This window comes from Anomalospiza imberbis, chromosome 22 (assembly GCF_031753505.1).
Source record: "Anomalospiza imberbis isolate Cuckoo-Finch-1a 21T00152 chromosome 22, ASM3175350v1, whole genome shotgun sequence".
NCBI classification, from domain to species: Eukaryota; Metazoa; Chordata; class Aves; order Passeriformes; family Viduidae; genus Anomalospiza; species Anomalospiza imberbis.
The window spans coordinates 7,968,420-7,995,379 of record NC_089702.1 but is presented as its reverse complement, the minus strand read 5'-3'; the positions used below and the strand labels follow the sequence as shown (position 1 = coordinate 7,995,379).

Sequence of the window (26,960 nt, the reverse complement as noted above, 5' to 3'; positions counted from 1 at the left end):
ACCGAGGATATGTCCAGGGAGTGAGGGGACACCGGGGGCTCAGGGAGGGGAGGGACACTGAGGTGCCCAGGCTGTGAGGGGTGCCAAGGGATTGGCGGGACACCGGGGAGTGTGGGGTCTGTAATTCTGTCTCGGGGCCGACCCCAATGTCCCCGTGTTGTCGCAAACCCCTCTCTGGCCTTTGGAACGTGACTCCTACCCGCTTCAAACCAACCCAGAGCTGGGGAGGCAGGGTGGGACAGGGCGCTGCACCCCGGGGGTGGGCGTGTGATGCTCCCCCGGCCCCGTCCGTCCTGCCCCACAGGACCTGCCCCACGTGGGTTCCCCCGGGGAGCACCCCGGGGCTGGCAGAGAGCAGGGCGGCGGCGGGCACAGGAGCCGGCGCGACGGGAGCCTGCGGGGCTTCCCACGGGAACGGAACCGGGATGGGGACGGGGGTGCCGAGAGGGGTTACCGGACCCCCGAGGCCTCCAGCCCAGGCGGGGCCGGGCCGCTCCCTGGGCAGATGCAGCACCTAAGGCTGCGGCCGGGGGCTTCAGGCACCCATCCTGCCGCCGACTGAGCCCACCGCCTCAATCCTGCAAAGCCCCCCGCCTCTAAAGCTTCTCGTAAAGCCCCCCCACCCCAGTGTTCCCCCGGCCCCGCTGCCCCTAACGCCTCCCTACCCTTCTGGCCGCCCCCAGTAGCCCCCTGTCTGCCTGCCCAGCCCCCCCAACCCGCGGGACCCCCAACCCTCCGCCCCTCTGTCCCCGCCTCTTTCCCCGCCCGTAACATCTTCATTTACATACAAGACCACGCCCCTTCCCCCGCCCCTCCCCCACTCCCTCCCACCGCATTCCGCTCCGCTGACGTCACCGCCCACGCACTCGTGCCAACTTTCGAACCGCCCAATCAGAATCGAGGCGGGGCCGGGAGGGCGTGTCCGGAGCTCCGCGTGGCCCGGGGGGGCGGAGCAAAGTCGTGATGGCCCCGCCCCCTGACCCCGCCCTCCATAAGCCCCGCCCCTGTGGTATAACTGGGGGGGCCCCACGGGGCGAAGCCGCCTCCCTCCGCCACGGCTTCGTAACAGTTCGGGCAGCGAGCGGCCATGGTGAGGGCTGGGGGCGTGCGGGGTTCGTGAGGGGGCTCCGAGCGGGGTCAGCCCCCCCTGGGAGTGCGGGACCCCCGAGCAGCGCGGGGGGCTGAGAGGCGGCTGCGTGCCCCGTGTCCCCAGCAGCACGTGGGGCTGTGCTTTGGAGGGCTCGGGAGCTCCTCGCGTGTTCAGGACGCCCCGTGGGGCTGGCGAGTTCTTGTTCGTCCTGGGCAGGACCTGAGGTGGGGGTGCGTGTGTCCCCCGGGACCGGGGGCTTTCCACAGCCGGGGGTCGCTGCCGGGCTGTGCCGATCCCCCCCGGACTCCCTGCCAAATGCGTGGGGACATGCCGAAAGGCATTGCGAGTCCTGGGCTCCCACGCGGGTACTAAACACAGCCCTGCAGCACCCCTCGGAGAGGAACAGGCTGCGAGGGGGTTTGTGGGCACCACCCCTGCCGCTCTCTCCTGGCTGTGTTCGCCGGGACACGCGTGGGCATGAGTCAGGGCGGTGTGGGGCGATGGCGGGGGGGGCAGATTCCAGCGTGGCCCGGGCACAACCACGAGCGGCTGCCACGGGGAAAGTCCTCCCGGTCACCAGAGTTTGCTCTTGCCCGGGTGGAGCTAGCTGCCAGGAGCCCATAACCGCGGTTCAGGGCTGCGGCTGGACCGGGACAGTCCGGGGTTGTGCAAGGGCTGGTGGAGAAGAGAGTGGCTCCACGTTCCAAGGGTGAGGAACGTTCCACGTTCCTCCACGTGAGGTCCAAGGCTGCCCCCGAAGTGATGAGCAGCCCTCTGGGGAAGGGGCTGAAATGTCCCTGCCGCTGTGTGATCCGTGGGTGGAAGGGACTGGGAATGGTGGGGACCGGGAATAACCCTGGGGAACCCCAATTCTCGGCTCGCGGGAGGTGCTGGTGGCATGAATGGCACCAATCGGAGCAGGGTCCCACCTCCCTGGGGGGCCAGGATGGGACCCCCAGAGCTGAGCACCCGCTGTGTCCCTGGTACCCCTAGGGCTGTGCACGCTGGTAGCCCCAGTCTGGTCCCTCCACACCTCGTTCCCTCCTCAGCTCCTGGGTGTCTCCAGCTGGAGCTTGGGGTGATGCTGGGTCAGCCCTGCACGAGCCAGGGTACAACCGGGGTTTGGGGGGGCTGAGCCTGTGCCCACCGCGTTATCGCTCAGTCCCTCAGTGGGGAGGGGCAGGATGGGACCCCCACAACTGAGACCTCCCGGCATCGCGTCCGGGCAGGATCTGGCCCCAGCCAGCCTCGGGGAGGGACCCTTCCCAACTCAGTGCCAGCCCGGTGGGTGCTGGGGTGGGACAGAGAGGGGACAAAAGGGGTGACCCGGTGCCGTGTGCCCCCACAGCGCGAGTGCATCTCCATCCACGTGGGCCAAGCGGGCGTGCAGATCGGCAATGCCTGCTGGGAGCTGTACTGCCTGGAGCACGGCATCCAGCCCGACGGGCAGATGCCCAGCGACAAGACCATCGGCGGGGGGGACGACTCCTTCAACACCTTCTTCAGCGAGACGGGCGCCGGCAAGCACGTGCCCCGGGCCGTGTTCGTGGACCTGGAGCCCACGGTGATCGGTGAGCGCGCGGGGGGGCGGCCGGCGGGGCGGGCGCTGGCGGCGGGCGCTGGGTGCTAACGGGGCCCGGGGCTGTCCCCGCAGACGAGGTGCGCACGGGGACGTACCGGCAGCTCTTCCACCCCGAGCAGCTGATCACGGGCAAGGAGGATGCGGCCAACAACTACGCCCGCGGGCACTACACCATCGGGAAGGAGATCATCGACCTGGTCCTTGACCGCATCCGCAAGCTGGTGAGTGTCCCGTGGGGTCTCGTGAGGTGGGTTCATCCCTGTGGAGGATGTGGGGACAAAGCAAAGTTCCAGGTGTCCCTGGGCAGGTCCTTCTCAGCCCATTAGCACTTTGGGGCAGAGGGTGGGGCTGTCCCACTAGGGACCTGCTGGCCCTATCCTAGCCCAGTGCTAAGCCTTGCCAAGGGGAGGAGGGTGGGAAGCCCCATGGCCAGGCCAGGGGGGGCAGGACAGATGGTTTGGGTGCTGGTGCAGCACTGGTTTGACTGGTGTGGCTGCCCAAGCTCTTTGAACCTCTGGTTCCCACGCTGGGTCTGGCGCCGGGGTGGCCGGACCTGCTGCACCAGCGGCTCCGCTCCGGGGGAGCTCCTGGCACATCAAAGGCTGAGCTGGCTGCCTGTGGGCTCTTGTGGGATAAGAGCCTGTTCCTGCTGCACCCTCTTGGAAAAAGAGGGGGTGAAGCCATGGATGGCTTCCAGAGCCTGCTGGGGTATCCACCATAAGTCAGTGTCCAACATGTAAGGTCAGGGCCACCTTGTCCCCCACCCTGGTGGTTCCTGCCATGGTGCTGGAACACCCTAATAATGTCCTCATGTCCTCATGTCCACCTTGTCCCCCACCCTGGTGGTCCCTGCCATGGTGCTGGAACACCCTAATAATGTCCTCATGTGGCCACAGTGAGGAGCAACTTCTGCTGCCGGGAATAAACATGTCCCTCCTTGTCTCTTCTGAGTGTCCCCAAATCCCTGCAGGAAGGGGTCCCTTTCCCTGGACCTGGTGGGAAGGGCCTGAGATCCTGGGATAAATATTTACCAACCTGGGAGGAATATTTCCCTTCCTGGCCAAGTCAGTAGCAGCTGAAGTTCAGAATTACTGACAGTTTGGTCTTGTTTTCCTCTTCCCACCTGGCAGGCTGACCAGTGCACAGGGCTGCAGGGCTTCCTGGTGTTCCACAGCTTTGGCGGTGGCACCGGCTCTGGCTTCACCTCCCTGCTTATGGAGCGGCTCTCTGTCGACTACGGCAAGAAGTCCAAGCTGGAGTTCTCCATCTACCCGGCCCCGCAGGTGTCCACGGCCGTGGTGGAGCCCTACAACTCCATCCTCACCACCCACACCACCCTGGAGCACTCTGACTGTGCCTTCATGGTGGACAACGAGGCCATCTACGACATCTGTCGCCGCAACCTGGACATCGAGCGTCCCACCTACACCAACCTGAACCGCCTCATCAGCCAGATTGTGTCCTCCATCACGGCCTCGCTGCGCTTTGACGGAGCCCTGAATGTCGACCTGACGGAATTCCAGACCAACCTGGTGCCCTACCCCCGCATCCACTTCCCGCTGGCCACCTACGCCCCAGTCATCTCTGCTGAGAAGGCTTATCACGAGCAGCTGACCGTGGCCGAGATCACCAACGCCTGCTTCGAGCCGGCCAACCAGATGGTCAAGTGTGACCCGCGGCACGGCAAGTACATGGCGTGCTGCCTGCTGTACCGCGGGGACGTGGTGCCCAAGGACGTCAACGCCGCCATCGCCACCATCAAGACCAAGCGCACCATCCAGTTTGTGGACTGGTGCCCCACTGGTTTCAAGGTGGGCATCAACTACCAGCCGCCCACGGTGGTGCCCGGGGGCGACCTGGCCAAGGTGCAGCGCGCCGTGTGCATGCTGAGCAACACCACGGCCATCGCCGAGGCCTGGGCCCGCCTGGACCACAAGTTTGACCTGATGTACGCGAAGCGGGCGTTCGTGCACTGGTACGTGGGGGAGGGCATGGAGGAGGGCGAGTTCTCGGAGGCCCGTGAGGATATGGCTGCCCTGGAGAAGGATTATGAGGAGGTGGGGGCTGACAGCATGGAAGGCGATGAGGAAGGGGAGGAATACTAGTGCCTTGTTTCTGGTGTTACACTCTGGTGCTGCTCATTAAAATGCCTGTTTGCAATGCTGCCTCGTTCATTGTGCTGGGACAATCCGCCTTGTGGTGACCTGGGGGGACGTCCCAGGGGAGGGGGGACCTCTGCTGGGCTGGCTGCCCGGCCCTGCTGCCAGCTGGCACAGGGGCTGTGCTGGGAGAGGCTGGGGGGTTGTGTGGGGTTGGGGTCCCTGGCTGGGTCCTGTGCTATGAGCTGGCAGTGCCCTGCTGGGCTGCCTGCAGTGGTGGGGGGCTCATGTCCTCAGCGTTCTGCTGGCACTGGGGGTCACCAGGTGAGGGGAGACCCCTGAAAGTCCCCAGTGTCCTGCCCAGAGCCTGGTGCAGACGGGCTGGACGTGGTGTCATGCTGCTACTGGCACGGAGCCACTCTCGGTGCGGTTCTCTGCAGAGCTGGGAGGGGGTCCTGGGCGGGGGGGACCCTCCCCACAGCCTCTGGGCAGGGCACCGACTTCTTCCCGTAAGTGCTGCCCTAGCTGCCCGGAAAGGGGGGTCTCGGGGGGGGCTGCGGTGCCCGCTGTCCAGCGCTGCCCTGCGCATGGCAGCTCCCGTGGAGCCGAGTCACGGCGGCCCCGACAGAAAGGGAGGGGGGTGGATGAGAGGGCCCCCCCTCCCTGGATGCTGAGCACCCCGGGCAGAGTGGGACCCAGCTCAGAGGGGTGCTCTGCCCGGGCCCTGCAGCCCCCAGTCCTTCTCTGCACCCCAGCTGCGGGGTCTGTACCCCCATGCTGCCTGGGGGGGACCCCATAAGGGTCTCTCTCCTTCTAAGCCAGCTGGGGGGTGATCCTGTGTCTCCCGGGCACCCTCGGATCCTCTCCCCCTTGCCCCTGCTGCTGCTGGCTTCCTCTGCCTGCACCCCACCAGCCCCTCGCCTTGCAGCCCGAGGGGGTCTCCGAGCCCCCCTGAAGGGGAATGCCTGCAGCCCTACATCCTGCAGCGCCTGCCCCTCATCCCGAGGGGTGTCCCCGACCACCCCCAGCCCTTTTCCCCGCCCCCCCGAGGGGACATCTGCCGTCTCTGACCCTCCCTCCGGCCGGGAGACCCCTCCCCTCTCTCTGTCCCGTACCCCCGGGTCCCCCCGGCGGGGCGGAGCCGCTGTCCGCTATAAACAGCCGATACCGGCAGCCACCGCCCTCCCGGTGCAGCCATGAGCCGCCGTGACCGCGACCCCGGGATGCCGCCGCCCCTCACCGTGGCCCCAGGGCGGCTGGCGGCGGCGGCGGCAGCGCGGGGCGCGGAGCGGGAGGAACTCGCGGCACTGAACGATCGCTTCGCTGCTTTCCTGGAGCGGGTGCGGGCGCTGGAACGGCAGAACGGGACCCTCCGCGCCGCCCTGGGCCGCGCCACCGCCGCCACCGGGCCCCGCACCGGGCTGGTGCAGGGGGAGCTGCGGGGGCTGCGGGAGCGGCTGCAGCGCCTCGGCCGCGACCGGGACCGGCTCCAGGCTGAGCGCGACGGGCTCGCCACCGACCTGGCGGCCCTGCGGCAGCGGTGGGCCGGCGGTGGGGCCGGGGGAGGCAGCGGGATGGGGAGCAGGGATGCGTCGGGATGAGGGATGCAGGGGTGGGGACTGGAGGATGTGCCGGGGACCAGGGAATGCACCGGGATGAGGGATGAACTGCAGTGGGAACCGGGGATGTGCCGGGATGAGTTATGCATGGGATGGAGACTGGGGAATGTGCCAGAGAGGGACTGGGGGATCTACTGCCATGAGGAATGTGATGGGATGAAACTTGCACCAGGATGGGGACAGGAGGGTGCACCGGGATGGGGATGGGGGACCCCCGGGAAAGTCGGGGTAGGGACCGGTGAAAGTCCGGGGAACAAGACCCCTGGGAAGGGATACGCTCAGCAGACACTGGGAAAGGCACCCGGGATGCACGGAGGGCACTGGGAGGCACTGGGAGATGTGGGCTCTGCGGAAGGGCGGGGCACTGGGAGGGGCAGGGCAAGGGTGGGGACACTGGGAGGGGATTGCCGCGAGCGCTGGGGGACGCTGCACCCACCACCTCCGCCGTGTGTGCAACAGGAGGAGGTGGTCTGCACCCCCGCCCCCACCTCCCTCTCATCCCTTGCTGTCCTCAGGCTGGAGGACGAGACACAGAAGCGTGAGGATGCCGAGAAGAGTCTGGTGCTGTTCCGCAAGGTGAGGGGACTCGTGGGCCCGTCCCCCCACGCAGTACCCGTGATCCGTGTGTGATCCGTGGGTGGAAGGGACTGTGCATGGTGGGGACCGGGAATAACCCTGGGGAACCCCAATTCTCGGCTCGCGGGAGGTGCTGGTGGCATGAATGGCACCAATCGGAGCAGGGTCCCACCTCCCTGGGGGGCCAGGATGGGACCCCCAGAGCTGAGCACCCGCTGTGTCCCTGGTACCCCTAGGGCTGTGCACGCTGGTAGCCCCAGTCTGGTCCCTCCACACCTCGCTCCCTCCTCAGCTCCTGGGTGTCTCCAGCTGGAGTTTGGGGTGATGCTGGGTCAGCCCTGCTCGAGGCAGAACAAAAACAAGGTTTGGGGGGCTGAACCTGTGCCCACCACCACCCCAGGGGGGGGCTCCAGGATCATCTCATCCTCTCCACGCTGCCCTGCAGCTCATCCCGGCCTCTCCCACAGGACGTGGACCACGCCACGCTGTCTCGCCTGGAGCTGGAGCGCAAGGTCGAGCTGCTGATGGACGAGATCGGCTTCCTCAAGAAGCTGCACGAGGAGGTGGGGGCCGGGCTGGGATGGGGCGGGGAGGGGGAACAAGTCAGGTTTTTGTGCCACGACGTGATGCCCACGCGCCCACGCAGGAGCTACGGGACCTGGAGGTGAGTGGCCCCAGCCCGGCGGGGCTGGCCGAGGTGGAGGTGTGCAAGCCGGAGCTGACGGCTGCGCTGCGGGAGATCCGCACCCAGTACGAGAGCATCGCTGTCAAGAACCTGCAGGAAGCCGAGGAGTGGTACAAGTCAAAGGTACCCGGGGCCGGGAGGGATTTTGGGGCGGCTGAGCCCTCCCAGAGCCCTGACTCGCCCGGCCCGCGCAGTTTGCCGACCTCTCGGATGCAGCAAACCGTAACCACGAGGCGCTGCGGCTGGCCAAGCAGGAGATGAACGAGTCCCGCCGGCAGATCCAGAGCCTGACCTGCGAGGTGGACGGGCTGAAGGGCGTGGTGAGAGCCGGGGAGTGTTCGAGGAGGGTGCAAGAACCACACCCCACCCCGGCCCTTTGCAGCCCCTTCTCCCCCTGCAGAACGAGGCGCTGCAGCGGCAGATGCGGGAGATGGAGGATGAGTTCGGGGAGGAGATTGGGAACTACCAGGATGTGGTGGGGAGGCTGGAGCAGGAGATCCAGCAGATGAAGGAGGAGATGGCGCGGCACCTGCGCGAGTACCAGGACCTGCTGAACGTCAAGATGGCCCTGGACATCGAGATTGCCACGTACCGCAAGCTGCTGGAGGGCGAGGAGAGCCGGTGAGGGGAGCCTGGCACGCGGTGTGTCCTCACTGCCGGGGGGGAAGGTCCCGGTTGAGCCACCCCGGTTATTGTGGGATTCTCCTGGGAGGAGGCAGCTCCAGGCCTTGATCCCACAGGAAAACAAGAGGTTCCCATGGGAGCTTCTTGCTGCTGAGATAAAGGCAAGGCCAGGGGATGGTAGGGGAGCTGCCTCCAGCTCTGCTCCAGGTGCCAGCCTGGCAGCCCACGGGCACAGCCTCCAGCTGAGCCGGGGTATGGGTCACAGACTCGAGGGTGTGGAAGGGCCAGGGTCACTGGCGATGTCCAGGAGTCCCAGCCCCTTCTCATTCCCCTCTCCCCCTCAGGATCACCATGCCACTGCACCCCACCACCTCCTTCAGCATGAGGAGCTCAGGTGAGTGACCAGCTGGGGGTCCCCCACTATGTCTGGGGGTCTTTCCTTGGGGGTAAAGACCCTGTGTGGGTGTGGGCAGGTCCCTGTGCTCCTGCCCAGGGTGTCTGGGAGGGCACAGGGTGCTGATGGCCCCTCTGTGCCCAGTGCTGGAGCCCCAGCCTGCGGAAAGCCCAGCACGGAGGATGGTGCTCATCAAAACCATCGAGACACGGGACGGGCAGGTGAGAATTGGGGGTGCCCTGTCTGAGAGGCCCAACCTTGCCATGAGACTAATTCCCAAATTCTCCTTTTGCAGCAAGTGGTGACGGAGTCGCACAAGGAGCGAGCGGGGAAGTGACAGACAGGAGCCGCTGCGATGGCCCCGACCCCAAGGTGGGGGTTTTGCCAGACCCTGCTGAGTCCTGGGCGGGGCATGGAGCAGAGCAGGGGGGCTGGGAGTGCCCCAATTCCTATTCCTGCTGTCAGCACCACGGGACAACGCAGTGGTGTGTCCCTGTGCCTTTGCAGTGTGTCCCTGTGCCTTGTCCCCCACTATTCATCGCTATTTATTGCCTATTTATTATTCTTCCAACCACAACCCCAGCTGTATTTAATATCGAGTGTTCCCCACGCTGCCCTGGGGCCGAGGGGGTCCCGGCTTCCCTCCTGCCACCAGAGCTGGCACCGGCTGTCCTCAGGGCTGGCGGGTCCGGTGACATCCAAGCGCTGTCCCCTGTGGTGTCACTGCCATGGGGAGTGGGGCAGAAAGGGAAGCAGCGCCTGGCTGAGGGAGAAATCTGCGTCCCCGCGGTCCCGCTCTGTCCCAGGGCCCCTCTCCATCGCTACGACTCCCACTCTGAGGGTCTCACCTCCCCTCCCATCACTGCAACAAGCACCGGCTACACCGGGGCTGGCGCCTCCGGTGCCACCCAAGCGCTGTCCCCTGTGCCGTCACCGCCTCAATCCCCTGAACCCTCTGAATCCCCGGAGGTCCCGCTCCCTCCCGGGACTCCACGACTTCCAGAGAACCGACGGGCACGCCCGGTATCCAGGAGGGCTCCAGGCCCACGGAGTTTCCGTCCGGAGATGGATCGGTGCTCCCGGAGCATCGCAGCACCGGGGCGGCACCGCCGGGAGCGCCGCGCGCGTTCCCTACCGGGACCGCCAGAGGGCGCCACCCGCCCGGCCCGATCGCTACCGCGGATTAATTCCGTGTTAATTGCGTGTTAATTAGCGTGACGAGCCTCTGGGTGTGCGGGGAAACACCCTGATTTCTATAATTGCGTCATTTTAAGCTTTTTTTTTTTTTTTTCATGATTGAACCAAATCAACCAAAACATTCAAAACTGCGTTAATGCGAGATTTGCTTATTAGTTTGGCTATTTTAAGCAAATTTTTGCATTATTTCATTATTTTCAGCGGTTTTTTTTGCACCACTGATTGAATTATTTTAAGCTAATTATGCACAATTGCGTTATTTAAACAAATCTTGCACACATAATTGCCTTATTTTAAGCAAATGATGCGTTATTGCATTTTAAGTATTTTTTCCATCATCAATTGTGTTAAGTACTTTTTTGCATTATTGTGTTATAGCAAATTATACAAAATTGCATAATTTCATGGAATTTTGGCATAATTAATTGCATTATTTAATGCAATTTTTGCACCATTAATTACACGAACAAAACAATATAAAACTGCATTATTTTAGGCTGGGCTTTTTCCCCCATTATTAATGACGTCATCTTAGCTAATTTTTTCTTTTCCGCATGAAAACTGAATTATTTTAACCTATTTTTGCATAATTAACAGCATTCTTTTAAGCCGTTTGCATTATTTGAAGCGCTAATTGAAGTACCGCTCACTCTGGGTCACGGCAGCACCCCAGGAACAGCTCCGGATCCCTGACCGAGGGAGGGGAAGCTGCTGCCAGGAGGTTTTGGTCACAGAGAACCAAGGAATGCCCATCCCCAGGACGAGATCAAGCCGGGAGCCCCCGGCAGGGGTGACAAACACACAGTCACAGTCCCCTGAGAAAGGGTTTAATGAGGGGAGGGGGTGGCACTGCTGCTGCTCTCACAGACAGGAGGTTCGGGGGGACAGACAGACAGACAGGTATGAACACTATGTACAGGCACACCCCCGCCTCACCACTGGGAACTGGCCCCCTGGAGCGGGGCTGGGGGCGCTTGCAGTCCTGACAGACTGGGATTTGGGGTGGGGGGCACTGGGAGCACTGGGATGGGGCCGGCCCACAGGGCTGGGGCTCTTTGGTTTCGGCGTTCAGGCTGCGCCAGGGGCGCCTCGTCCCGAGCGGGGCGAGTGGGACACGCTCCGAGGCACCGCGATATGGGCCCAGTAAAACCAGTTCCCCACGCCAGAGGTCACCTGGAGGCTTGGGGCTGTGTCTGGGACCCCTCCTGAACGAGGGCGACACTCACAGACTGGAGAAGGGGGGGCTCCAGGGGTGTTCCCCGCTTCCCCCCAGGCACACACCTGGGTGTAAGAAGGATTCCCACCTCCACCCAACACGCTGGGGCCCCCCCGGCCGCAGAGGTGCCCACCTGAGGGCAGGTACCCCCCCGTTAGGGGGCAGGTACCCCCCGTTAGGACAGCGAGTTGAGGAAGTGGCTCTCCCCTGCCAACGTGCTCAGCATGGAGCTCATGTCCCCCACTGCCATGTTGGCACCCCCAGATGAGGGCAGCAGGAGCCCCCCGGCCGGGCTGGGGGGTCCGGGCAGTGCTGTGGGGGTCTCCACGTCCTCCACAATGGCAGCGAAGTCAAGGTGCGTGTTCTCCAGGTCCAGTGAGTCCAGGCTGTTGGCCACCTGCTCCCCCGAGTCCAGGTAGTAACAGGAGGTGCCCTTGAGTCCTTCTGTGCCGAAGTGCCCGGTCCCCCCGCAGCTCGCTGCCCCCTGGCCCAGCAGCTTGTGCCCACCTTTGCCCCCCTGCCCATGGGGGCCCTGGCCTGGGTAGTACACGGGGAGGTTCCCGGGCCCCTCGGGCACGGGGCGGGCAGGGGGCAAGCGTGGCAGGCGCCGGGCACCGGCGTCCACCCCCTCGTAGCCATGCCCCGGCTGTGCCAGGCTGCTCGGGTAGCTCAGGCTGGGTTGGTGACCCGGTGGTTTCGGGCCACCTGGAGGGTGCGGGATCATCTCGGGGTTGAAGCAGGGGGGGCTCAGGAGGTGCTGGGGCTCCGCCAGGCTCTGCAGATGATCCGGTTTGGGTTGGAAACCGCAGTACCTGGGGCTGAGGTACGGCGGGGCTGGCATGGCCTGGCACTGCCCGGGCTCGTTGCCCAGCCCCACGCCTGCCACGCTCCCCTTGGAGGGGGGCTGCTCCCCCCACATCAGCGCCTGCTGCGCCTCCACGTAGTTCCGGACCATCACCTCTTTGGTCTGCAGGGTGGGGGTCGGGGCTCTGCGGGTGCCTGGGCTGGCCATGCCCATGTACCCGCCCGGTGTGGGTCCTGCGTGGGGGTACCCGCCCGGCCCCACGTCCATGGCGTGGCCGAAGGCAGCGGGGGACGCTGGGGGCCCGGCCAGCTTGGCGCCGGGGCAGGGAACAAGTGCTGGGCTCGGCGCTGGGTATCGCTGCTCGGATTTGATCTGGAGCCGGTTAAACCGGTGCCCCCCGGAAAATTCTTGGTCCTGGCATGAGCTCACCAGTTTGGGATGCTGCCCACAGGCGCTGGGATGGGGGTACTCGACGCTTTGATGGGGACAGTGTGGCCCGGACATGGCGGGAGCTGCAGCACCCACACTTTGCCTGGAGCTCATCCCCAGCGTGCCCTGGGGGGTTCCATCCCAGGGCTCCGGCACTGCCCCGTTCCCAGCAGGCAAACTGGGGAAGCGCTGGTTCATCTGGCACTGCGGGAGGGAGAACTCGGGCTGCAGCAGCCCCTCCTCCATGTCCCCGTGTGTCCCCACCATGGTCCGCTGAGCACCGTAGATGCCACCCTGGAGCTCCACACCAGTGCCCTGGCATGGGAAGCTTTCCTCGGGATAGCTCAGGTACTGATCCATGTCCAGCAGGCCGGATTCGGGGCCGGGGCCCCCCATGCTCTCCAGGAAGACATTCTCGGTGATGCTGGGCGGGCGAGGGGAGAAGCCGTGGCGCTGCAGGTTGGCCTCGGAGCCACCCAGGGGCTGCAGCGCTGTCCTGCCCGCGCCTGGCACGCTCACGTTCCCCACACTCTTAAACCGCTGCACCCTGGGCATGGCCGGAGGCTTGGCCACCGTCCGGGCAGGGTCGCTTGCCCGTCTCACGCTGTGCCGGGGCGCCAGGTGAGCAGGGACGCTGCCTGGGTAGCTGGGGTGGTCGTTGGAGCTGTGCCTTCTCAACAAGCCGTTGGCGATGCAGCGAGGTCCGGCAGGCATGGCGTAGCCCCTGGGCACGCCACCGTGGCCACCTGTGGCCACCTGCTCCATGCTGGGCAGCGGGGTTGGCGGGGGGCCACCCGTGGCTGCGGCATATTTGGCCTTGAGGCGGTACCGCTGTGCCGGGGTGAGGCTGCCCAACCCCGGCAGCCCCCCGCACACACCGGCATCGCTGGAGCGCCGCGACTCGTCCGGAGAGGCGGGATCGTAGCCGTCCGGCGGGCACGGCCCGCCGGGCATCGCTCCGGCCTCGCCGCCCGGGCACGGCCCGGCCAGGTACGGGGACACCAGGGATGAGCGGCGGCTGACGGTGTAGGCAGAGCTGACGGTGCTGGTGCCGCTGCTCCGGCGCTCGCCCAGGGCCACCAGGCCCAGCTCTGCCGCCGACAGCTCGGCGATGCGCCGGTGCGAGGCCGGGGGTGGCACCGGGACACCCGGCACGTCCCTGGGCAAGCCTGAGGGAGAGAAGGAGGAGTTACCCCGGGACACAGCGTGGCAATGTCAGAGCAGGGACAGGAGCCACCTCCACAGCTGGGATGTGGCTGTTCCGCAGTTAGAGCCCGCAAGGACAGGGAGCAGGTGGCAACAGACTAGCAGAAGCTTAATTAGGTTGGAAAAATCATGGAATCATGGAATGGTTTGGCTTGGGAGGGACCCTAAAGACCACCCATGTCCCATGGGCAGGGACACTTTCCACTAGAGCAGGTTGCTCCAGCCTGGCCTTGGATGCTTCCAGGAATGGGGCAGCCCCAGCTTCTCTGGGCACCCCTGCCAGGGCCTCCCCACCCTCCCAGGGAAGAACTCCTTCCAATATCCCACCTAACCCTGCCCTCTTTTCCAATGTGAAGCCTTTCTGCCTTGTCCTGGCACTCCAGGCCCTTGTCCAAAATCCCTCTCCAGTTCTCCTGGAACCCCTTTAGGGCTCTAACGTTTCCCCAGATTTTGGGGTCCACTTCTAACACCAGCAAGGCGTGGAAACCTCTGGCTGCCAACCAGATCTCTGCACACACTTCCCAGGGGCCAGGCCCCACAACCCACAGGGAGAAGCACCCCGATCTCACCGGCTCCAGGGATGGGTGGCAGGTTCAGGCCCTTGGAAGCCGCTGGTTTCCTCAGCTGCTTCAGTTTGTCGATGCGAAGGTTTTCCAGTTTGTGGAGGGCCATGAGCCCCGAGGTGCCCATGGGCTCCCCGGGCACCATGTCCTCCAGAGTGGACAGGTCCTCGTAGCTGCCGCCGGCGTTTCCTGCCATCTCCACGCCGCTGTCGTTGTTGGTGGTGCTGCCCAGGGGTGAGTGGTCGCTGCTGCACGAGGACTGCCCACCCGGGCTGGGCTGCGGCTTCTGGGGAGAACCAGAGCACGGCCAAGGGAAAGGGGGTCAAGCACCCAGGACACACTTGGAATCATCATGAAGGTTGGAAAAGCCTCTGAGATCGCGGAGTCCAACTATTAACCCAACACTAAACCACGTCCCCAAGTGCCAAATCCCAGAGTTTTTAGGACACTGCACCAGGGATGGTGATTCCATAGGGCAGCCCATTCCAGTGCTTGACAACAAAGACATTTTCCCTAATATCCAACCCTGGAACAGCTTGAGGCTGTTTTCTCCTGTCCTATCACCTGGGGATGACCTCCCACCACCAAACCCTCCCTCCTTCCTCCGTTACCCCTGCAGTCCTCACCAAGGTCAGCTCAGGCACCAGGAGTTTCCCATCGTCCTTCCGAGCCTCGCTGGGGCCGTTTGCATCCTTCTCCTGCTTCATGTCCGGGGGGGCACTGGGGGTGGGCAGTGCCCGGCCTGGTCCCACGTCCCCTCGGTGCTTTTTGGTGACGTGGGCGTCGGGGCCGTGCACGGTCTTGACGTGTTTCCGCAGGGAGCTGGGGTCCGTGTAGCGCTTGGTGCAGCCGGGAATCTTGCACACGTACGGCTTCTGCCCCGAAAACCGGCGGGCACGGAGGAGGGAGGCTGTCAGCTCCAACTACAGCCCCCTCCCCAAAAGCAAAGCCCCCTTGCCACCCTCTGGAGAGAGCTGAGGGGGGCATTAAAGCAGGTGAGTCCCCGTGGAGGGCGCACGGTGAGCTCAGGAAGGCAGAGGAAGGAGGGAGCCGAGTAAAGGGATGCCAAGGGGAATGCTGGTGATGAAGGAGATATTTAAAGCAGGAAAAGAGGGAGTTGGGGCACACAGGGGCAAAACGCAGGGATGTGAGGAGCTCTCAGAGGACAGGAATGATCCGGGAGCATACAGGGAGCCCTGCTGGGGCCGTACCTCGTTGGAGTGGGTGCGGTTTTGGTGCTTGGCGCGGTCGGAGGCGTTGGAGAAGGCCTTGTTGCAGCCCTCGTGCTCACACACGTAGGGTTTCTCCCCCGTGTGCGAGCGCAGGTGGGTCTTGAGGTTCTCCAGGCGGGAATAGGCCTTGTTACAGCCCTCGAACTGCGGCGGAGCAGGTGGGACGTGTCACACGCCGTCACCAGGCCTTGGACCACGTCATCCCACGTCATCCCACGTCATCCCACGTCATCCCACAGCCCTGGCACGTCTGCCAGGGACTCACATCTCACCTCCCAACACACCTGCCCTCCTCAGTGCATCCTCACACCGTGGCACAGCCCTTCACCCTGGGGTTGCTCTGTGCCACCTCCTTCTGTCCCTGTCCATGGCAGCCCCTCGGAGCATCCCCACGGCCCCAGACTGGGATTGACAGCAACACCCATCCTGACTTAAATTCAGGAACATATTCCAAAGCACAGGACAGCGCTGGGGCCATGTGACTCTGGGTTTAGGTGGGATGTTGGGAAGAAATTCCTCCCTGTGAGGGTGGGGAGGCCCTGGCACAAGGTGCCCAGAGAAGCTGGGGCTGCCCCATCCCTGGAAGCGTCCAAGGCCAGGCTGGACAGGGTTTGGAGCAGCCTGGGATAGTGGACGGTGCCCCTGTCCATGGCAGGGGGTGGGATGGGATGAGCTTTAAGGTGTCTCTAACCCAAAACATTCCATGAGCCCCATACCTGTACCCACCTGCTGCCCACCCCCTTCTGCCACCCGGGCTCCAGCTGCTACACTTGTGTGGGAAATGGATTTTGTAGAAAATTCTTAAAGCTTGACAGAAGGCTCACACAGCGTGCATTTGTACGCAAACTTTGAGAAAAGGAATGTTGGTTTAGAAGTGTTACGGAATAGGACAGACATTGTTGAGAGAGAAATTAAACTAGAAATGAGTGTTAAAGGATGGACTTGTAAATAAGACTGGATACTTTGGAGAAGTAGAACTATGAAAGATGCACTGTAGTAGGACTTAGGAGGGGTAATTTTAGATCATTAGTTTTCAAGTATTTGTAGTATGGTGTAGTAAAAGCTGATAGGCCAAGAAATGCTTATAGTGTATTGTAATTAAGAAATAATTAGCTTCTGATTGTGACGGTGCCAATTATAACATCTGTTATAATTCTCTTAAGACTGAAAAGATAATAAAAGTTTTTAAAACGCCTCTCAGTTACCCCATCTCTAAGCCAAAAAAGAGCATAATCCAACACACTTGAACCCCCTCTCACACTCTCCCTGGTCGCTCCTCATTCTCCCAGCTGACCCAGGAGTTCTGAGGAGTTTTGGCATCTCACCGTGCACTTGTGAGGTTTCTCGCCCGTGTGACGCCGCATGTGCACCACCAGCATGTACTGAGCCTTGAAGGGCCTCTGCTCCCGCGAGCACGCTGCCCAGTGGCACACGAACTCCTTCTTCTCCCCGTGGATGTGCTCGTTGTTAATGTGCTGAGGAGGGAGAGGAGCGTCACTGGTGGCACTGGGGAGGGGGACAAGGGACAGGGAGATACAGGAATGTCATGGGAGAAAGGGGATGGAGGGATTGGGAGAGGAGTGGGATGGGAGAAGGACAGAGGAGAGACTGGGATGGGAGAAAGGGACACAGGACAGATTGGGATGGGAGAAAGGGACACAGGAGAGACTGGGATGGGAGAAAGGGACACAGGAGAGACTGGGATGGGAGAAAGGGACACAGGACAGATTGGGAGGGGAGAAAGGGACATGGACAGACTGGGATGGGAGAAAGGGACACAGGAGAGACTGGGATGGGAGAAAGGGACACAGGACAGATTGGGAGGGGAGAAAGGGGCATGGACAGATTGGGATGGGAGAAAGGGAGACAGGACAGATTGGGATGGGAGAAAGGGACAGAGGAGAGACTGGGATGGGAGAAAGGGACATGGACAGATTGGGATGGGAGAAAGGGACAGAGGAGAGACTGGGATGGGAGAAACGGGCATGGACAGACTGGGATGGGAGAAAGGGGCATGGACAGATTGGGATGGGAGAAAGGGACACAGGAGAGATTGGGATGGGAGAAAGGGACACAGGAGAGACTGGGATGGGAGAAAGGGACACAGGAGAGACTGGGATGGGAGAAAGGGACACAGGACAGATTGGGAGGGGAGAAAGGGACACAGGAGAGACTGGGATGGGAGAAACGGGCATGGACAGACTGGGATGGGAGAAAGGGACAGAGGAGAGACTGGGAGGGGAGAAAGGGACACAGGAGAGACTGGGATGGGAGAAAGGGAGACAGGAGAGACTGGGATGGGAGAAACGGGCATGGACAGACTGCGATGGGAGAAAGGGGCATGGACAGACTGGGATGGGAGAAAGGGACAGAGGAGAGATTGGGATGGGAGAAAGGGACAGAGAAGAGACTGGGATGGGAGAAAGGGGCATAGAGGGATGGGGATGGGAGAAAAAGACATAGAGGGACTGGGATGGCAGGTGGAGACACCAGAGCTTGGGGGAGAACAGATCAGGTGGTGTTTGGAGGAGGCAGAGAATGCAGGGGATGTTTGAGGGATACTCTGGGAGGTCCCAGAGCAGCCAGAGGAGTTAAGGTGGTCCAAAGGATGGTCAGGGAGGTATAGGACACTTGGAGGAAGGAAAACTGGAGCAAAGAAGGGAGTCTGGAAGCACCAGTGGCTGAGGAGAACTGGGGGATGCACATCCCTCCCTTCCCAGGAGGGAACTTCCAGCATCATGGTGAGTTCCCAGGGTGGGTGGTTGGGACCTGGGAGGAGGAATCACGAGCTGATCCAGGGGGATGGTGCCCAGCAGCCTGAGGGCAGATTTTGGGGTGGGAACGCCTTGGCAGCCCCTGACTCACGTGCACCAGCTGCTCCTGTGTGTCGAACTCCTTGGCACAGCCGTCCCAGTAGCAGTTGGTCTCATACACAGCCTCACACTCGGGTTTGCCATCCTCCTTCTCCAGCTCTTCCCGAACATCCAGCATGCCCAGCAAGGGGTCCTGGGGGGGCACGGACAGCTGAGCACTCCCAGGTGTGACCCCACGGGAGTGGTGCTGGGAGTGGGGGGATGGGAGGGGGATCTGATGCCCTGGGATGTACCTGGGTGCCTGTGGACGCTGGGCTGGAGATGTCACCCTCAGATCGCTCCTCTGGGAATTTGGCACTCAGGGGGCTGCTCAGGCTCCACTCCAGCTTCAGCTGCTGCCGGGCAGGGAAGTGGGAAGCAGTCAGCAGGGAGATGGGCACCGGAACACGACTCACACGGATGCACAGCTCACATGGACACGGCTCACACAGATCCCCACTCACATGGAACCCCAATCACACAGATCCCCACTCACATGGAACCCCACTCACACAGATCCCCACTCACATGGAACCCCGCTCACACAGATCCCCACTCACATGGAACCCCAATCACACAGATCCCCACTCACATGGAACCCCAATCACAGGGATCCCCTCTCACACGGGTGCCCTCTCACAGGGATCTGCTCTCATACAGATCCCCTCTCACAGGGATCCCTCTCACACATGGATGCCACTCACATTGATCCCTTCTCACAGGGATCCCTCTCACACAGATCCCTCTCACAGGGATCCCTCTCACACTGATCCCTCTCATAGGGATCCCTCTCTCACATGGATCCTGCTCACATTGATCCTTCTCACACAGATCACAGTCACATGGATCCCCTCTCACAGGGATCCCTCTCACACAGATCCTTCTCACAGGGATCCCTCTCTCACATGGATCCCGCTCACACTGATCCCTCTCACACAGATCACAGTCACATGGATGCCCTCTCACAGGGATCCCTCTCACACAGATCCCTCTCACAGGGATCCCTCTCTCACATGGATCCCGCTCACACTGATCCCTCTCACACAGATCACAGTCACATGGATGCCCTCTCACAGGGATCCCTCTCACACAGATCCCTCTCACACAGATCCCTCTCACAGGGATCCCCTCTCACAGGGATCCCTCTCACAGGGATCCCTCTCACAGGGATCCCTCTCACACAGATCCCTCTCACAGGGATCCCTCTCACATTGATCCCTCTCACAGGGATCCCTCTCACAGGAATCCCTCTCACCGGGATCCCTCTCACAGGAATCCCTCTCACAGGGATCCCTCTCTCACATGGATCCCGCTCACACTGATCCCTCTCACAGGAATCCCTCTCACACAGATCACACTCATACGGATCTCCTCTCACAGGGATCCCTCTCACACAGATCACACTCATACGGATCTCCTCTCACAGGGATCTCCTCTCACAGGGATCCCTCTCACAGGAATCCCTCTCACATTGATCCCTCTCACACAGATCACACTCATACGGATCTCCTCTCACAGGGATCCCTCTCACAGGGATCCCTCTCACATTGATCCCTCTCACACAGATCCCTCTCACAGGGATCCCTCTCACATTGATCCCTCTCACAGGGATCCCTCTCACAGGAATCCCTCTCACAGGGATCCCTCTCACAGGAATCCCTCTCACAGGGATCCCTCTCACACAGATCACACTCATACGGATCTCCTCTCACAGGGATCCCTCTCACACAGATCACACTCATACGGATCTCCTCTCACAGGGATCCCTCTCACACAGATCACACTCATACGGATCTCCTCTCACAGGGATCCCTCTCACAGGGATCCCCCGTACCTGGCAGTGTTTCAGGGCCCCACGAGCGGGTGGCTGGTGCAGCAGCCCCGGGCGCGTGGGCAGCTCGTGGGAGCTGCAAGGTGGGGGAGGCGTGTACAGGTGGCCTTGGGCCTTCTGCTGCCCAGGTGGGCTCTGGTACCCCAGGGACGGGCTGTGGAGAGCAGAGGGACGAGCAGGTGACACCGTCAGGACACAAGAGTGAGGTCTGCCGAGCCAGGGATCCCCATCATCCCCTCCCCACCATCCCACCCTGCTCCCGGCTCTTCCCCAAGGTGGGAACGGGCACTCAGCGCCCAGCCAGGCTCCCAGCTGCCAGGGGGCTGAGGGCGGGTGCCCACCTGATGGTGCTGATGGACAGGTGACCGTAGGAGCCGCCGGCGGAGGCACAGCGGGAGTTGATGAAGGCAACGAGGGAGTTGGGGGAGGTGCGGATCACGGTCTGCAGGTCGATGCTGGAGTCGGACAGAGGGGAGATGGACAGTGCCCGCTTCTTGCCCAGCTTTCCTGCACCACGAGGCGTGGAGAACCGGGAGCCTGGGGGGGCAGAGCAGGGGGCACTGCCCTCAGCAAGGTCCTGGGGGGCTGGAGACAGCCCAAGGAGACACACACCTGGTGTTTGGAGGCTGCAGGAGTGCCCCGAGTGTGCCAGTTCACTTTGGATTTGGAACAGAGAGATGCTTAACCCCCTCTACGGAATCCCCCCTGCCCCACGGCCCCCCAGAACCGGAGACTCACCATCACCGGGGTGTTCAGCTCCTGGTGCCAGCCCATACCCACGGTGTCCGGGCTGATGGCACACGGGGAAATCGAGTCCTGGAAGAAGGAGGACAGATGAGCTGGGTGTGACACAGGGACCCCCGGAGCACCCCTGACCTCGGGGGCTGGATCCGTATCCTGGAGCCCCCACCATGACCCACCTGGTGGTCCCGGGGCGACGGGGGCTGGCCCGTGGGGTGGGTGCAGGCAGCAGTGCTCGCTGTAGCCGGCGGCCTGGGGTCCCGCGGGGTCGAACATGTCGCGGTGGGGCCCGGGGGTGTCTCAGGGGCACATCGGGGTGGCGGCGGGGCCCGGGGGGCGGCGGGGCCCGGGGGGCGCACGGGGCCCGGGGGGCGCACGGGGACCTGGCGGGGGCGGGGGGGAGGAGGAGGTTGGGTTCGGCCGCCAGGGGGCGCCGCAGCACGCGGGACTCCGCTCCCCGGGGCTGGACTGAAACTGAGCTAGGGGAGATTCGGGGATGTTGGGGATGTTTTGGGGATGTTGGGAAGAAATTCCTCCCTGTGAGGGGGGGAGGTTCTGGCACAGGGTATCCAGAGAAGCTGGGGTTGCCCCTGGAGCCCTGGAAGTGTCCAAGGCCAGGTTGGACGGGGCTTGGAGCAACCTGGGATAGTGGAAGGTGTCCTTGCCTATGGTGAGGGGACAGAAAGTGATTTTAAAGTTTTAAGGTTCCTTCCAACCCAAACCATTCCGGGATTCTGGGATTCTATGAAATGGAAGAGCGAGGCACAGCCGGAACCATTCCCGGGCCAAGGATCAGAACTGGCTCCCTACTCCTCCCTTCCCAGGGATTCTCCAGCATTTGCAGGTCCCACCCAGCCCTGCCTTGCCCGTGGGTCCCCACCCTGCCCGCGGGTCCCCACCCTGCCCTGTCCCACCCACGCATCGCGCCCCTGCCACGGGGCTCAGCCCAGCCCACCTTCGATCCCTGCCTGTGGGGTCCTGCCCTGAGCCTGGTCCCGCCCCCACCCGGGGCCACCATTCTGCCCCCAATCCACCCCAAACCCTGGTCACCATCCTGCCCCCACATTCCGTTCCCACTCACGGTCCTTGTCCTGCCCCCCAACTCCATCTCCATCCAGGGCCACCATCCTGCGCCCATCCATTCCCACCCCCCCCCCCGGTCCCTGTTCCTGCCCCAAGACCCCGAGGGCTGACACGAAAAGACAGGAGCAGGAGAAGCCACCACAGATTGGGTGGCGCTGGGAACAAGGGCTCCTTCCCCCTCAGCTTCCCCCTTTGAGATGCGGGGAATCGCCCCAAGCAAGGGGTCTGGAGGAGTGGGAGCCCCTCACCCCGCTGGGAAAAGCGCGGGGCTGCGTTTGGAGCCGGGGGGGAGAGGGGGGCAGCAATTCTTCCGCATGAGTTGCCCCTTTGAAAGCTCGTCTAGGGGCTTTGTGAGAGTGTCAGGCTGGAAGAATGGAGGGGGGGGGGGCAGCGGGGCAGGCAGAGGGGAGGGGGCTGCCCAGGAAGGTGGTGGAACTGGGGGGGAAAGGGGAAAGAGAGACGAGGAGGAAACAGGGGGCAGAGGGCAGAGAAGGGGGCTCTCACCTGTCCCCTGGGCCTCGTAGGAGAGTTTGGGGATTAGCCCCGGGGAAACCTTCCCACCTGCCCTCACCCTGCCGGGGCTAACGAGGTTTGCAAGCCCTTCCCCTAAAGTTTGTGGGGTTATGGGGTGACCCCAGCCCCCCAGCCCTCTGTGCATGCTGCTGCTCAGGTGTGTGCGCACACAAATGCAAACAGGGATGCGTGATCCAACTCACCAGAGAGGTGCACGTGTTTAGATGAAAAATTCTCAAAACCAGACAAAAACCTCACATAATATGCATCTACATACAAACTTTTAGATAAAATATACTTAGAAATACTTAAAATATACTTAGAAATAGAATACTTAGTTAATACTTACTTAAAACTACTTAGTTAATACTTACTTTAAAATACTTAGAAATACTTAAAATATACTTAGAAATAGAATAAGACAAACATTGTTAAAAGAGAAATAAAACTAGAAACAAGTTTCAAATGCTTGAAAACGCATTAGAAGCCAAGAAACGTTTACAATGCATTGTAATTAAGAAATGGCTTCTGATGGTGATGATGTGAAATGTAACATCACACTTCACGTGAGACTGAAAATGGAATAAAAGTTTTTTAAACACCTCTCAGTTGCCCCATCTCTGGGTCAGAAAAGAGCATAATCCGACAAATGTGCACCTGGGAGGTGATGGGGGTTGGGGCCCAGCAAACCCTCACCTCCCCCTCCCCACAACCATCACCTGAGACCCCCGGTTGCCCTGGTGACCATCAGCCCTGTCCCCCTGCTCTGGGCAGTCCCGGAGCACGGGTTCACACACCTGCAGAGCGACCTGGTGCAGTCCCAGGGCAGCTGTGTGACAGCAGCACCCCCGCAGGCACGGCTACGGCCAAGGGAACACACACGGAGCTCGGCGTGCACAGGTAAACACACACGGCACCGGGACAATCGCAGCACGGGCCGGGAGAGATCTCAGAGCTCATCCTGTTCCACGAGCAGAGACACCTTCCACCAGCCCAGGTGGCTCCAAGCCCCGTCCAAACTGGCCTGGGACATTTCCAGGCTTCCACCCGTGCGCCCAGAGCGTCACTGCACGTGGGAGCACACAGGTATAGCACAGCTCACACTGTCCCCACCTCAGCACCCCCGTGTTTTCACACCAGCTCCCTGCCCGGGGCTGTGCCCCCCTTTTTTGCCCCTCCAGCACGCCCTGTGCCAGCCCTGGGGGGCTCTGGCCCCCGGCTCCAGCGAGGTGCAGCAGGAGCGTGAGGGTCCCGCCGTGCTGAGGCAGCGCTGGGTGAAGTAGGGAGAGGTTTGATGAGCAGGGCCAGCCTGGCAAGGTGGGTGCCAGGTGGGTGCCAGGTGGGTGCCAGGTGGCATTTCCCCAATCCCCCACATCCTCCGAGCACCAGCACACGACAAGGGGCGGCTACACAACACCAAAACCACCCCAAAACCAGCGGTGCGAGCCACAGGATGCTCCCCCCAACCCATGGGGTCCACAGGGGCTCCCCAAAGCACGGTGGCCCCGCGAGCCGAGGGGGCTGGATGGGGCCGGGATCGCTGGGAGCCAATGGGAAGCGATGGGAAGCAACGGGAAGCAATGGGAACCATCCGGCGTCTCGCCCACCGCCGCGCTCGCCTCCCCCGCCGGCCGCACACCGCCGCGGCCCACCCAAGTCGCAGCCTTTGGGCATAAATTTGAGAGCCAGGCGCAGGCGGGATGAGGGGAATCTTCCCTCGCTCTCCTCCTGCCAAAAAACTCAAACTGAAACACATTCCTGCTCCTCTCTGCCAAGAAAACCAGGAGCGCAGCCAGCGGCGGGAGCTCTCGGAGCAGGGCTGGCTCCAGACGCCGAAACGCGGCGCGGGAGGGGGTCAGGGCTGGCCGCCCCCCTCCCCCGCCAGCTCCTCGCCTTTTATTTCCTGCAAACACATCTAAAATCTGTCATCTGGCTCCAGTTTCCTGAGGACACTGGGGAACGGGGCCGGGGGGAGAGGGGAGGAGATGGAGGGGAAGGCAGAGACAGAAAGGGGACGGAGGGAGCTTATGGGGTGGGACGATGGGATGGTGACACCGAGGGGTGGTGGGGCAGAGCTGGTGGGAAGGTGGGAGACAGACGTGGGCACGGACAGCCCGGGGAGACCGGAAGAGGAGGAGGAGGAGAAGGCTGCAGTTCCCCCCCCCCTCCGGCACCCCACGATGGGGCAGACCCCCACCGCAGCTCCCCACCACACCCTGGACGGGACAGACCCCCCCCACTCGAGCACCCCACGACACTGCAGACCCCCCTCCTGCTCCCACGGGCACCGAGAACGCTCCCACTCCCCCCGCCCCCGCCGGCAGTGGGTGCAGCAGGGCGGCTTCCACCCCGCCCAGCCCCCGGGGGTGACCGGGGGTCCCCGTGCCCCCGGCCCCGGCAGGGTTAACCGCCCCGGAGCCCCACTGTGGAGGAATGTGATGTCAGGGCTGGATTAGCCCCGCGATCCCACAGCCCGGCCGCGCTGAGCTGTGTGTGGCACAATCCATCACCCGCCGGCACAGCCCCCGGCGTGGGGGGCCGGGGGGGCTCGGGGGGGCTGCGTGCGTGGGGCAGCCGCGCTGCTGTCAGCGCCTGTGTGAACACACGTGTTTTCTGCGTGTCTGCATGTGTGCCAGGGGATTTGGGTTTACGGGGGAGTGGTTTTTGGGGACGATGTCAGGATGGTGATGCCAGTGGGTGCTGGGAGCAGAGAAACCCCAAAATCGAGGGGTGGTGGGAGCAGAGACACCCCAAAACTGATGGGAGATGGGAGCAGAGACACCCCAAAATCGAGGAGCGGTGGGAGCAGAGACACCACAGAATTGAGGGGTGGCGAGAGCAGAGACACCCCAAAACTGATGGGAGATGGAGCTGGGATGGTGGGAAGGAGGGAGGGAGGCAGATGCAGCCCCTGGGAATGCAGGGACACAGGGATGCGTGTCCGTGTGCTCGTGTCTACACACGTGTGGGATGTGCACAGCGTGGGGAGCTGCGACACCTGATGGGGGGCCCGGTCACCCCAAATCCTCACTCAGGGAGGAGCGAGGGAGGGACAGAGCAGAGAGAACAGGCAGACAGAGGGAAGGGTGGGGTGGTGTGACAGGGCCACGGTGGGGACACACCCCAGAAGAGCCCTGTGCCACCCTTTTATCCGGAGAGCCAGGGTCTGCATTGGGGTGGGCAAACCCCTGAGCCCACCACAGGCACCCCAACACCCCGAACCCACCCAACCCTAACCCCGACCCTAAACCTGGGCTGCAAATCTCCTGCCTGGCAGGGATCTGCTAGGAGCCAATGCTCACTTGTGCCAGCAGCAGTCCGGGACCACAGGGACACATCCCAGCTGCCGGCCAGGGCAGGGTCTGGCAGGGTCGCTCCCATCCTCCCTCGTCCTGCACAGCCGCAGCAAAGAGCTGCAGATTCCCCACGGGACAAACACCTTTTGAGCCCCAGGAGCTCAGCCCGATCTGGGAACTGCTTCCCCTGACCCCACATCTTTCTGGACTCTGCCTGCAGCAGAAGCGACGTGTGGAACCCCCACCCTCCCCTCGTTAGGCCGGGCTTTAGGGCCAGCTCCAGCCCCTCCGCATGGGGCAGCTAATCTGCCCAGGAGCGCGGCTCCACAAAGCACATCGCTTCAGGTTCAGGGGGTCTGAAAGGGGACGACTCAGGGTCATGATCCCGTGCTGGTGGGGGCTGCCAAGCTCATTCCAAGGTGGTCTCTGGCCTGGAAAAGCTGAGGCAAGGAAGAACCAGCTTAACACTGGGGACAGGAGACGTTTGTGCTGGTGTGGAGGGAAAGGAGCAGACACATCACTGCCAGGACAGACCTGGGACATCCCAGACTCCATCCTCCCTCTCCCAGCCCTGTCACACATCCTCATCCCCCACCCAATCCCGAAATTCTTCTCTGCCATTTGCACTGCTCCCAGGGAGGATCAGAAATCCCTCCCCAGCCCACCCACCCCTCCAGGTGTCCCCCAGCACCCCAGTGCCACATCTCAGGGGACAAAACCATCTACCCCTCTCTCCCACGTGCACCCACACCCACCCAGGGCCGTGCACTGACACGTCTCTGGACGTGTTAACACACGCTGACACACGTGTGCTTCGGGGGAGGAAAGGCAGGCAGCCGGGTCTGCGTATCCAGGGCAGGGATAACTCACGGAGGAGGGCTGCAGGCTCCCTGGAAAGAAGGGATTCCCAGCCCTCCACCACAGCCGAGCTGCTCAGGGAGCCGTGGCAGGCCAGGCAGGGGTGGGGGGGCTCCATAGGTGGTCCCCAGGCAGGCGGGAGACCCTCGCTGCACGATGTTTGCTTTGGCCCCCAGCACACGCTACCCCCCAAATCACTCCCCTAAAGCCACATCCCTGGCCCACACCTTCACCGGGCTGGAGGCTGGGTGGGGGCAAGGATTTGGGGTGGAGGTGAGGGGGGCACACACATGGCAGCAGCTGCTGTAAGGAATTTTTATGGTTCCCTCTTCCTCCCCGGCGCTGGAGGGAAGCAACAACACGGAACATGTGGGACCCATAAAAGCCCAGCTCTGAGTCACGGCAGTGGGAGCCCCTGGCAGGCACCACTCCCTCCTGTGGCATCAAGAAATGTCCCATCCCAGCTGGG

General features: G+C 62.7%; 3 protein-coding genes across 4 annotated transcripts; 2 read left to right on the top strand and 1 right to left on the bottom strand.

The window, feature by feature from the left end:
- Positions 1-2,409: 2,409 nt before the first annotated feature.
- LOC137486994 (tubulin alpha-1C chain) lies at positions 2,410-4,834 on the top strand. The gene is made up of 3 exons (XM_068212630.1): positions 2,410-2,661; positions 2,745-2,893; positions 3,803-4,834. Exons 1-3 carry the CDS (start codon positions 2,541-2,543, stop codon positions 4,775-4,777), a joined length of 1,245 nt encoding a protein of 414 aa, XP_068068731.1. The 5' UTR covers positions 2,410-2,540; the 3' UTR covers positions 4,778-4,834.
- A 1,034-nt stretch (positions 4,835-5,868) lies between these two features.
- On the top strand, positions 5,869-9,391 carry LOC137486981 (peripherin-like). Its single transcript, XM_068212608.1, has 9 exons — positions 5,869-6,311; positions 6,906-6,966; positions 7,434-7,529; positions 7,613-7,774; positions 7,846-7,971; positions 8,052-8,272; positions 8,620-8,669; positions 8,814-8,890; positions 8,965-9,391. Exons 1-9 carry the CDS (start codon positions 5,968-5,970, stop codon positions 9,004-9,006), a joined length of 1,179 nt encoding a protein of 392 aa, XP_068068709.1. The 5' UTR covers positions 5,869-5,967; the 3' UTR covers positions 9,007-9,391.
- A 1,581-nt stretch (positions 9,392-10,972) lies between these two features.
- GLI1 (GLI family zinc finger 1) lies at positions 10,973-21,087 on the bottom strand. 2 transcript variants are annotated; one of them, XM_068212555.1, is made up of 11 exons: positions 20,921-21,087; positions 20,739-20,816; positions 20,342-20,537; positions 20,004-20,154; positions 18,424-18,525; positions 18,183-18,323; positions 16,643-16,792; positions 15,297-15,461; positions 14,712-14,960; positions 14,092-14,371; positions 10,973-13,485 (listed from the first exon to the last, which is right to left on the bottom strand). In XM_068212555.1, exons 1-11 carry the CDS (start codon positions 21,015-21,017, stop codon positions 11,258-11,260), a joined length of 3,837 nt encoding a protein of 1,278 aa, XP_068068656.1. In that variant the 5' UTR covers positions 21,018-21,087; the 3' UTR covers positions 10,973-11,257. The 2 variants fall into 2 exon arrangements, with proteins under 2 accessions (XP_068068656.1, XP_068068657.1); XM_068212556.1 differs by having other exon boundaries at positions 18,424-18,522.
- Positions 21,088-26,960: the final 5,873 nt, after the last annotated feature.